General features: G+C 39.2%; 1 protein-coding gene across 1 annotated transcript in view; it reads right to left on the bottom strand.

Annotated features, from left to right (window-relative positions):
- Nucleotides 1–12478, bottom strand: part of B3GNTL1 (UDP-GlcNAc:betaGal beta-1,3-N-acetylglucosaminyltransferase like 1) — a 106820-nt gene that overhangs the window by 3739 nt on the left and 90603 nt on the right. Inside the window, exons 8-9 of the mRNA XM_019621602.2 lie at nt 5913–5996; nt 3804–3878 (exon numbers count right to left, since the gene is read on the bottom strand). Of these exons, the coding sequence (XP_019477147.1) occupies nt 3804–3878; nt 5913–5996 (159 nt within the window). The remainder of the gene's footprint in view (nt 1–3803; nt 3879–5912; nt 5997–12478) is intronic.

Below are 12478 nucleotides of genomic sequence, written 5' to 3'. Positions count from 1 at the left end.
TTTTTTTTTTTAAACCTCTTGATATGAAGAATACTTGACAGCATTTAGTACTTTGAAGGACTGGGTCCTGGTTTTTCAATCCAGTTCAGATCCCAGGCTTCCACTGGTTCAAGTGCAAAACTTAGTGCTCACATCAACAGAGAACTCTACTTAGAAATGCAGGTCTTGATCATGGCCTTTACTCTTCTCTAATGATTTCATAAACCCAAGATTACCCAAATTTGGACTTGGGGTATGAAACGGTTCTGTGTGGCTTGCTGGAAAAAAAAAAAACCCTGCTCTGAAGAAGGGTTAAAAATGAAAATAAAAGAGCCCAGATGCTAAATTAAGCAGAAGAGTTAAAAACAAACCTTTCATTCCCAGACCACAAGACTGAGGTGACAGAACAAGGCAGTGTTTCACAATAACTGGTCAACAGTAAATTTCCTGAATACTTTACACAATTGAACTAGTTTAATTACTGAGGCAGAATAGTAGAAAATCCCTTTCATTTCAAGCACTTGGAAGCCATGCCAAAACTGGGTACAGTAAGTGATTTCTGAGCATTTTGCTTTTACCTCAAAGCAAGAGAAAATACACAGAGCAGACCCTTAGGTGAAGTGGTGCTGCAGGCTGGTACACAACTTTGATGAGCTAAAGCCATGATTTTATGCTCCTGGGTAAAAGCTTTGAAACACACACACGCACACCCAGAGCACAGGATTTCAGCTACAGCCTTTTGTGAAGCCGTTTTAAAAGCAAACCCAACAAAAATCAAATAGTATGACTGCTTTTTCAGAGATGATTTTACATGGTAACAGAGCAATACTGCACAAGGGAGGAGCTGCCAGAGAAAATAAATAAGCAAACAGTGCTTGAAGTACACGGCCATCAGGGTCAATTCCTGCAGACAACCACTTAATAAACATTTCTAATCTTCAAAATTACCCTCTTAGTGCTGCTTATAAACATGCAGGTTTTGTCTGCATCACTACTAAAAGTAATTCTCGACCATGAAAGGCAAAACAAAAACAGCAAGGCCCCAGAACACTTCTTCAGAAGGATGTTGGTTAATCTATATTTGTAAATAATAAATTCGCAAGTCTGGGATGTTTACAAACTTGTTAATGACTTCTGTTTAAGTAAATCACGGGAAGGTCTCAGCAGCTAGCTCTGCCTTACGTCAACTTCAACAACTCCACCCAACACAGAAGCAGATCCAGCAGGGGACTCCAGCTAGGCTGCGTGTGCAGCATCTGCACATTCGTTTGTCTGCACAAGAAACGTCCTTCCACTCACTGGGAATCCTTCTATGTCAGCAGCATGACCTGAAGCACAGAGCTGGGTAAACCTACTCGCCCTTAATAGTTTGAAAATACGGACACTTTGTAACCTCTCAAACACATGGATTTTGCTGGTCCCACACAGCACCCTATGGGCAGAAGAATTTTGTTTTGTTGTGGTCATGTCTTTCACATCAGCTTGGGACTTGACTCCTAACATCAACATTTTTTGCAGAGTTCCATTCGATGTATGTGAGTGAATAGAATCAGAGAGGCAGAAATAGCCATCAGAAAGTAGAGAACATTTTTCATTTGATGCGGTCTTAACATTTATCTGCGTATGCATCCTCCCATCCTTCTTTGTTTGAAGAACACACTGGGAGGGGAAACGGGGAGAGGTGAATAAAGAAAAGCAGCTGGGAAGGTTTGCTTTTAGCTGTTCCTTCAGATGTGGGCTGCACAGAAAGCAAGGCAAATTCAGTCTATAAATAAGCAAAGGCCAACCCGCGGCATTTTGCGGCCCGCACAATAGCAACACAGATGAATGAAAGTTCAATACTCTGCTCTTCTCAGCCCATTTAGAAACCATTTCCTTTAGCGGTCAGACCCAGAAGTTTGAAAGCTGCTGCAGACAGGATACCTGAATATTTTAAACCACAGACATTTATCAGCTTGTTTTGTTTTGGTAGAAGACTACTTTCCATGACAAAACTACTACTGAAAAGCGTGGCCATTTCAGTCCCGGCACAACCTCGCAAGTACTAAGAACGGATTTTGTAGATTCCAACTGCCTCCACGGAGACTCATAACAGTAATTAAATCCAGCAAGTATGACAATGGCTGAAAGAGAGGTTGTAAAACTTCCTGAAGATCAGCTGCAAAACCCAGCGGTAGCAGAAAGGAGGGTCCAGCAGGCTTGGTTTGGGAGCGTGACTCAGAACGCTGCCGGATGAGACCCTCCGAGTCCTTTTCTCTCTCTTGGCTTTTACACTTCCTACACCTTGGTACAGATATCTGTGTTTTATGTCTGTCTTACTGTGTCTGAGGTTCCTCAGGTAATGACAGTATGTTCAGCACTACTGACAAATACTTGGTTTCAGCTCTTCGTTATAAACATCTCTGTCCTTCTAACCTGATTCCTTCATAATATCACAACGATAATATGGCATAATGACACGGGGGCACTGCGAGGTTTGTATTATTAACAGGTGCATTTAAAATTTACACAGAGGCAAGCTCTGTTGAGGGCTTCCACTACGTTATTATGCAAGTCTGTTCTCATCGTTTTCTTGTCCCTTTGGCCACTCTCGTTTTCCCAAGGTACAACACTGCTGCAACTCCTTGCATACTGACTTTTATTTACCTCTGCACCGGGTGTTTTTGCCATCAGGTCTTATAGCACCAACGTTAGCAGTGTCTGTGTATCTCAATCACAAAGTGAGATGGGCAAGGACATAACCTGCCTGCAGTTTGTAGTCAGCCCCATCTGAATGGCTGTTGGCTTTATTACGTTCTCCTAGAAAGTAAGCTGCTTCAAAGACACTTTAGAAATAACTTCACAAGCTCTAGAAGTATTTCAAGTAGGTCAAATTCTATTTACAATTAAAAAAATATTGCTTGAAAGATACTATGGCCTACAATAGTCATTGATTAGCAAGTAGGAAATGCTCAGTGGCAAATAGCAGAAAATGTACTGAAATCACTTGTCTTAAGGCAAGATGTTGTATAACAGCCTCATTGTAAGGACTTCACAAATTAGATGTGCTTTACAAAAGGTTGCACAGATGTTTTGTCTAGGGACTTCCACCCACCATTATATGCAGTATGAAAAATTAAATTAGTTGTAATATCACTAGCTTATCCAACAGTTTATCAACCAGCACTACACAGTAATGCCTTAAGGTACTTTCAGTCTGGCTTTACAACTTCAGTTATGATCTCAGAGTTGGCTGTGAAGTTGGGAGGGCAAAGTTAACAGGGAACTGTATGAGATGTTTTAGTTACTTCTAGAGACTTTTTAATTAACATTTACAATTACAGCATAGTTGCTATTTTGCTTTTAATCTTCTGTGTTATCCCTCTATACTGTGCTATTATTTTAAATATAACAGCAAAATTGCTACTGGTTACCATCTAGTTATGTTACCACCATCAGTCACAGAAATGGTGTCAGAATTCACAGTGCCAAACAAAATAGTTTTTAAGGTCTGATTAAAAAAAAAAAAAGACCTTTGAAACTCCAGGGCTGCAATATTTTAGGAATTAACAAGACCAGGTGACCAACTATATGTACTTATTTGTGCACACAGCGTTGGGCAAGAACATAAAACAGATCCAAGCTCCTTTACTGAGGCTGTAATTTTTATCATTCTTAATATTACAATTCTTAATACTGCTGTTTTAAAACCCTGAATACTCTGCACAATTTGTTAGAAGGGCCGTTCAGTTATATAGTAAAGAATTCTGGGAAAACAATTAGATAGAAATTGATGATAATAAGGAACAATTACTGATTTTGTACATACAGTTAAGGGTACTCACCTGCTTCACACAGATAATGAAAGGTGGAGTTGCTTCTCTGAAGTGACATATAGGAATTTTTGGTTTTGGTCTCTCCTGCAAGCAGAGCAGTCAAACAGTTAAGAAACATACACAGGTACTTGTTTTAGTTTTAGGAGCTACTAAGCAGTAAAAGAGGAAAAGCTAATTTTAAGACCTTATTTTAAATAGTTCACATGATCACCTCTCCACTCACCATTTCCCCAGTCATTTTAAGAACCCATGACTTTCTTACCGTAACCTTTCAACATAATTGTTTTTCTTTGAATAAAGTTATGCACCACACTACACAGATCTTCATTAAGAGCTTTCTGCTGTTGAAAGGAGCAGCTCTCATTCCTCTCCTCCAGGTTATCTGCCTTTTAGCCCTTTCCACAAATGATTTCCTCTTGGATTTAACTACAAGGCAGGTTGTTACAACAGCCTATCACATCAAATACTACATATATTTTTCTGTTTTTCTTTTGAGCTGGTTCTACCCCTGTAGTGAGCAGAATCAGCTTAATGTGCCATCAGAGAAGTATCAAAGCAGGCACAAGGCAAGCAGCAAATACTAAAGCAGAATCCTTTCCTTTCAGCTAGAGTGTTAAATGGCTTATGCTCAACTGAGACTTCAACATGGCTCCAAGATGCAGAATTTTCGAAGGATTCACAACAGTTTGTAGTATAATCTTATTTATGACTGATCTGGGAAAATGGCTCTATGTTAGCAAGACATAAGCACAGGATCTGCAACAGAAATGCTAATAGCATTACTATTAACTAGAGGTAATGAGGCACATTCCTGGTCAAAGTCCTCAATTCTGATTGCAACTGGAAGCACTCTCCCAGTATAGAGTCTGATTTTATAATTGCTCTAGTCTAATCACAAGCTGCATCTGAGGAGATGCTCCCTTACCCCTCCCACAGCAACCTCAGGGTAACTTTATTCACAAGATAACGTGCTGGAAAACAACTTTTGAGGGTTCTTTTTCTGCCAGATCAGCCGAATTGTCATCCTTTAGCCACAAGACTGCTAGACCCAGTATAAACAAGGCAGTAGGAGTGCAGGGCTGAGGTCAGACCACCCCTGCAGCTAGACCAGCTGAGCCATAGTGTCAGACTGCACTCCCAAGGACCTGACCCAGTGCCCAGTGAACCTGAGAGCTGTCATGTCACTGACTGTTTGAGGGACTGAATCTGGATGAAACTACTCCAGATCTTGGAGCTAATTGCTACCATTAAATTAATAGTGTAATAAAACAACTTTTTCTATGTGATTTGTTTATTGCTATCTAAATATCATTATTCCTTCGCAGTGGAATAAAGCGTTTCTGCCTATAATTTTAGGCTCGAAAGGAGCCTATCAGTTAAAGTCTTATTTAGATACAGTATGACTATAATTAATCTATAGATAAGTTACAATTCATCACTGAAATCTTCTTTTACTTACTAGACGTTAGACTTTAGTCCATCATTAATCAAATGCTCTCATCTAAAAGAAAAACTGTCAGAGGCAATACTTTATCCCATCAGAATATATATATGTCTTTTTAAGCTGATTTCAGTTTACATGAGGTACTCTTGCCTGCCTGCTTCAACTTGGAAGATGACCCCTTTGGAAGAGATTTGCTGCCATCACAATTTATTAACAGTGGAAATACACCATCTCACAAATCTTCATGTTCTTCCTTCTACTTTTCAGTAGGGCAAGAAGTTTGCATCTTAAGTCATCCAACCCATCCCTCTTTGTTCTTTCTTGTGAGGTCTAGAGGCATCTATAAAACCCATTCCTGAAGAATCACACTTCGTGCTGGTTTCAATTTTACCTGAAACAACATTATTCAGAGACAATTCCTGTCACCATTACAGATGAGGTAGTCTCATTCCTGTGAGCAATTCAGACAGGGATTCTGGCTCCATAGTTGGCACTGTGGTATTAATCTCCAGCTATCTAGCTTCCTACAGTCATGGCCTCCTTACCTCTAACCACTGGTCATGGCCTCCTACCAAAATGAGCTGTCGTGCCATATTACAAATTTGTGCTATATTCTTTCATCTCACTTCTCAGAACAATTTCAGATCACACTAACGAATGCAAAAGGAACTAACCTCAGATTCTTCAAAAGTGTAGAATCCTTTTGCTATTTTCTTTTCATCAACATCACAAAAAGCAGTTACCTGGAGAAAAGGAAGCAGAATGGTTTAATGCCATTCTTTGCCATCAGCAGGTATTTCACTTGGTCGCCATGGTCTTGCTGTGGAGATTAAAACATATTAAATCATTTCCATGGATATCTTAGTGATGTTTGCAGATGGCTATGAGCAGATTATGTTTTCCTGAACATGAAAACAGATGCTGTGTAAGAAAAAACACGTGAGATCATTAACCTCACATCCTCAGTGACATGCTGAGTAAACTAAAGACAGAGGCTGGCCTCCTCATTGCAGCACTTCCACCAAACACTTCAGGTTTGATCATACAACCTTCCTTTTTCTGTCCAGTCCAACCACATCACCTACTACAAGATACAAGATACAGTGCTGCACTATTGCTATGGATGCTCTGGTAATACCTGCTTCACTTCTCAGCCATAACACCCCACGTTTGCTGTTTATCTCTAGATTTTATCTCTATTTTTCAACTGAAAACTCCAGCAGATTTTGTTGTTTAAATATATGTATTTACTGCTGTGTTTTTGTTATTCTTAATGTAGTTATGGAAGCATTATTTATAGCCCTTGTTGCCAAATATTTCACATTTTTTTAATTTGCATTCCCCATAAATACACAGGCATAGTAAATGCCTGCAATCCAAAATACACAGTGGTCTCATTTTGGAACCATTAAACCAAATGTCAGTAACATTTTGTAAGACTTTTAAAAACAAATGTAGCTATGTTTTCCTCTGACTTCCTTTGGATCTATTTGTATCATCTGCACAGAACTTTTACACTGAAGCAGAACGGTGAAGGTATTTAAGGTCTTGCAGAAATCAATTATTCTGGTGAAAGCTGGGTAGCAGCTTTCCTATCTTTTTAATTGTTGCATTAAAAATTGATTAACAACACTTAACATTGGGAAAATTTGAATAGCCAAACAGCTGTGTATTAGTTTACTAAGTTAGAGAGGCTGCAGAAGGCTGGCTTACTTTCGGTACCTACGTACATCTCTCTCCCCCATTTTCCTCCTTTGCATAAGATATTTTATTTTACCTAAAATGACCTCATTCTGTTTGCACAATAGGGGACACTGACGCAAGAGCACTAGTGTCCTAATGCTGAACTTCTGCATTCTTTATTGTTTCACCAACAAAGAAAAGAATGTTACGGAAACATTAAATTTTCACTTTGGAGCTGAAGGAGTAGCTGAATCATCTTTCAGGCCAGTAGATCCAGACTTGTGCTTTGGGTGCTCCTGATGCAGGGGTCACACTAAGGACACAGCCCACGCTTCAGACTTTATAATGGAACTAGAAAGGGAGTGCAGGGAAGTACTAGGAAGCTAACAGACACTGTACAAAGTCTCTGTGGCTGATGCAGGCTGGGGTAGACAGCCCTAATCACAAGCAACTTCAAGCACAAAGAACCAGCACTTTTCCTAGGTTCTCTTTTGTCTCTGTGCTTGGACAAATTAATACAAATTAATACATCCCCAACTCTGCTTTCCCCAGCCATCATTAGAGCTTACTGTACCTGAAAAAACAGAAGGTGTGGGCTGTAGATGAACAAGAATTGAGCATAGTAAACTTCATTCAAGATTTCTGCTGGTAAGTATCTGCACATCTACTTTTCAGTGGATTCAGCCACCTTAAATCTGATATCTGCAGTATTAGAAAAGAGGCCAGACTCCAATGGGCAAATTTTCTGACAGAATGTACACCATGTGGGTGGCCAAAATGTAAGTCAACAATTTTTCTGCCACGCACTATTTTCCAATTAAAGAAAATCTGTCTGGAGACAAATTCAGGACTTGCACACAGTTGTTTATTCAAGAAGGGGAACTCAAGGCATCAGGCTTACTTGAGATATTTATGTTAAGCTATTAGGCTTACCCACATTGCCTATTTTTCTCTTGCACTAATGGGCTCATATCTTGCATCTCCTATGAAGTTCATCTACCCACACAGGAGCTTCTAGGGAGGAAATTATGAACTATAAAAGCTAAAAAAAAATGTCTCAAATGTTTTTTTCCTTCCTCCCAGCAAAATAACTCCTCTGCAATGCAACTGACAACATGGCTTCATTGAAGGTTACTGTGCCTTCAGGCCACACATCAGTTTTAAGGAAATACACAAGTGTTTATGCATTTTTGTTTTGAACAACACACAAACCCGTACAGGTACAAAACAAAAAATATTGCTGTTTTTCTCAACTAAAAATGAGAAGACAGCTATCTATTTGTGATACACAAGCTACATAATTACTGTAAGTAATATTATAGGTTGTAACACACATTAACATTGGAATAAAGGGAATGGAGAAACAGCTTTTTCCTTCTTAAGAGAATATTTACATGGCTCTAAAGATCAGTTATTTACTCAAAGCTAGGGAAAAAAAAAAAGGGGAAGGTAAAAGCATGCCTCTGGCTGGTTCCTTTTAATAAACACAGTGTGAAGGGACGGCTTGGACTATCAGACCAAGGAATCTTCTCTATTGCATTCTCTCTCTGTCTCCTACTGCTCACACAGTCCTCCATGCATTTTAAACTTCTACTGACCTTCCTGATTCTACTATTTATAACTCTTTCACTCATACTTGTATAAAGCCTCGGAAGCACGTTAATATACATCTCTGCAAATGTTAAATCAATTTTGGCCATTCATGTCAAAACAAAGCAAAGGAAAGCATTATAATATAAGTTTAAATAGATACAAGTAATGACAAACAGACCAAGGGGCACACAGAGGCAGAAACATCTTCAGCATGCCATAAGAGGAACCACAAAGACAACAAGCAATTCTCAGTCACAGTCTGATTGATTTCAGTATCAGGATGTTGCTTTTATTCCACCCAGTTAGCATTATACCACAACAAAAGCTGTCTCTCTCTCTAAATTGCCAATATGCATGTCATGTACCCACTTAAAGACACCGCTCCATTAAAGACATCATCATCTTTCCTCTTTACATGTATACACACCAAACTTGCTGAAAACTACATTCATGCCAGGATCCAACACGCAAAATTAGCTCCTAAATATTGAATGTACAGAATTCCCCTTACTACATACACAATATAGCTGCATTTAGACATAACGCCATGGGAACCACTTGCAAGCCTCTTATTTCTCTAGGACACATAACTAGGAAAGTTATACCAGGAATTTTTCAGGTGTGCATGCCTCACAATCTATACTGACAAAATGGAAATTCAAAGAAATGCACCTTCGTGTCTGCAAACAGCAGAGAGGTCTCCCTGCCATATTTCAGCATGAAATACCATCTGTGGTCCAAAACAACGAGTGGTAAAATAGATCCTTCATTTTAGGATGCTTTATACCTGGACTAAACTGAAGGTCTTAAAGTCCATCTGTCTGTCTCCCTTTGCTCTGTGAGCTCTCTTTTATGGCTTTCTATCTTGTGCTCTGCAGTAAAGGTGGGTGCAATGTTCTTCCCTTGATTTCTCTGAGCACTCCCCACTTCATTCTCTCATATTGCCATTCACATACCACAAAACTCAAGCATTTCTTGCTTTTGGGAGGTAGAATCAAGGGCATGGCTACGGGTGGTTTTAAATGATAAATGAGCTAGAAAAGAGCACACAAAATACTTTCTTGAAGCTTTCAGTTTTACCAGGATAGAATACAGAAATGTCATGGGCTGGATGTGTACAATACTGTTTCCATGCCACTAATTAGCTGATGCTTATTTTGTCCTTTCCCCCTCCTTTTCTGTTCACTACTTGAACTATTTTCAGCGATCGGAAATGACACAAAATGTGAATGCTTAAGTTCTCTTTTTAGCTAAAGTTTGACGGAGAATAAAAGAGTGGACAAGACAGCTCAGAAACCCTCCAGGCATATGGAGTGTCCCAAAAACATTTGGTTTCCATCTTCAGCTGCAAATTATAGACAAGACGGATGTGTTTTAAACAAAAAAAGGTCTGTTCGACTTCAGTCTTGCAGAAATGCTAATACTAAACCACTGTCAACTGTGTGAATCAAGAAGGGGGCAGACAGGAAACAGAATTTCCCTAAGAATACTGAGATCCTGGTAATTAATTCATAAATAAAACCTGACTACTTGAGTAATTTTTTTCCTTGTGTTACTGTTTAGTAAAAATACTGAACCTTGGATCTTTGCCTGAACACTTTGGAAAAAAGGCATTAATTTACTCCTCACCATGCAGATGTCTAAAGGAAAAGACAGAATATAGCTTAGGTGCTTTTTTCTCCTTTGATATAATCATAATTTAACTGAGACAAACAGACTAAAGTCATAATATGTTATTGAGCACAAACAAATAAAGACTGCTGCTTCCCAGCATAGCCAAAATTTTGTTTTCTGAAAAACACTGTCTGGCATGCAGCATTTCTTCCCCACACCCCAAACACTCCACAAACAACAAGTATTAGAAATATAATTGCTTTGTTTACGACACTGTAAAAATCCTAGAAATGCATGTTGTTCTTATTTCTTTTAGTGTATGTGTCCCACTTTTCATGCAGATATCCCCAATTTAGGAAAAAACACCACTGTTGATTCCACATCCCAACTGAAATCAGTCTCATGACTGTTAATGAGATTCTGAATCTCAATAAAAGGATGCAGCAACCATGAAACAGAGAAAAAGTGAAATTTCCACAAGTTTAAACTGACATATGAAGCCAAATTTAGACAGTTCAATTCTACAGCATGCTTTGGCAATCTGACTTGCATTTCAGAGTCTCTTAGAGACCTTTTAGGATCACATCGCTTTATAAAGGTCACATTCAGAACTGGATTTTCAGAGTAGAATGTGGTAACTGTACAATAATAGATTCTATTAGTAGATCATAGAATCACAGCTTGGTTTGGGCTGGAAGGGACCTTTAGCCCACCCAGCCCCAACCCCTGCCACAGACTGGCTGCTCCCCTCCTTGAGCACCCCAGGGGCACCCTCAGCTTCTTTGAGCAGCAGTGCCAGGGCCTCTGAATAAAGATCTTCTCCCTCACATCTGATCTAAATTTCCCATTTTCAAATCTGTCACTGCTTGTGCTGTCACAACACTCTCCAACCAAGAGTCTTCTAGGGGCTGCAAGGCCACAATGAGTTCTCCCTGGAGCCTTCTCTCCTCCAGGTTGAACATCCCCAGCTCTCAGACTGTCTCCATAGGAGAGATGCTCCAGCCCTCTGTGCATCCTCATGGGCTCTTCTGGACCCACCCCAACAGTCTGGGGGCCCAGACCTGACTGCAACACTTCAGCTGGGAGTAGAGGCAACAGCCAGGTCTCTTGATTGATAACTAGATTCTATATCTCTATTATTCTCAGTATTAACAGTGTACCTGAAAGCTTACCTTTTGTTAAAATAACCTTTAAAGAGTGAGAGAGGAAAAGTATGCTACGGCTTCTTAAGGGATAGATAAGATGAAGCAACAACTATTTTCCACCTTTACTTCTATGGAATTTTAGAGTCTTTCGCAAGAGTGGAGGATTATTTCTAAAAAAATTGAGGTGGTTTTGGACAAGTGTAACATGAAGTTTAACTAGCCTCTTTTTACTGTTATTAGTTTAGAATAATAATTTATGAATTATATTGCAAATTTTATGAATTTATTTGTTGAAACTGCAGCAGCATAATCCTTTAGATAGAATTTGTAGAAGTGAGATGTTTGAATTGCACAGACAGCCTTTTGCCAGTGACTAAGAACCATCAGTATATCTTTTATGCTTTATTTCTAGCTGAGATGGATATTCACTTTTACAAAAGCTACGAATAAGCCTGAACAACAACATAAAACCAGGTTTTAATCACTATAGATAATAATAATAATTTCATCAGAAATTAGGTATCTAAAGGAAAGACCCCTAATTTCACTCAGGATGACCATAAGCCACTTTCTGAAGCTACTTATTTCTGTTGCTCTTTAAGAAAACCTCTGAATATATCTGTATATATAACATGCTGGACTTACTGGTTAAGATTTGATTACTCTGTACAAGGCATTAAGATCAGGCTGCGACTACATTGTAGCAGTAGTTTTCTGCAGTACATTCATTTTTGGCATGTACACCTGCAGCTGGGTGCCACAGCCAGTAACTGATGAGTTAATGCTCTATGCAGTATTTCAGTATCAAACTGAAGCAGTATGTGTAACTACAACATTGACAGAAACAAAACAGTATCGTGGCCTGCAACAGTGCCAAAGCAAATGTTAAGTAAGGGTCAGCTGGAAAGAATATCAAAATCCAGTTAATTAGAACCACGCTGTCAGTGCCAGCACACTAGAGAATTAAAAGTTGTTCATCACTGAAGGAGAGGCAAGCTTTGATCCTTCAGCAGCTAAACAGCACAAAACCCAACGTTTTTCTCGTCCTTTTTATCTTCTCTGCATCTTCAAATTATCACTGTGTTTGCTGAACAGGATGTGAAGTTCTGAATGACTCACCTACAAAATGAGGTGGCAAACATAACACAAAGCTAGAGAGTTGCTCTGTCTTAGTGTCAGCCTCTATTTAAGCTTGGTATTAAGAA

Source organism: Meleagris gallopavo, chromosome 20, assembly GCF_000146605.3.
Source record: "Meleagris gallopavo isolate NT-WF06-2002-E0010 breed Aviagen turkey brand Nicholas breeding stock chromosome 20, Turkey_5.1, whole genome shotgun sequence".
Taxonomy (NCBI): Eukaryota; Metazoa; Chordata; class Aves; order Galliformes; family Phasianidae; genus Meleagris; species Meleagris gallopavo.
The sequence above is the reverse complement of the archived record's forward strand: the minus strand, read 5'-3'. Positions and strand labels throughout refer to the sequence as shown.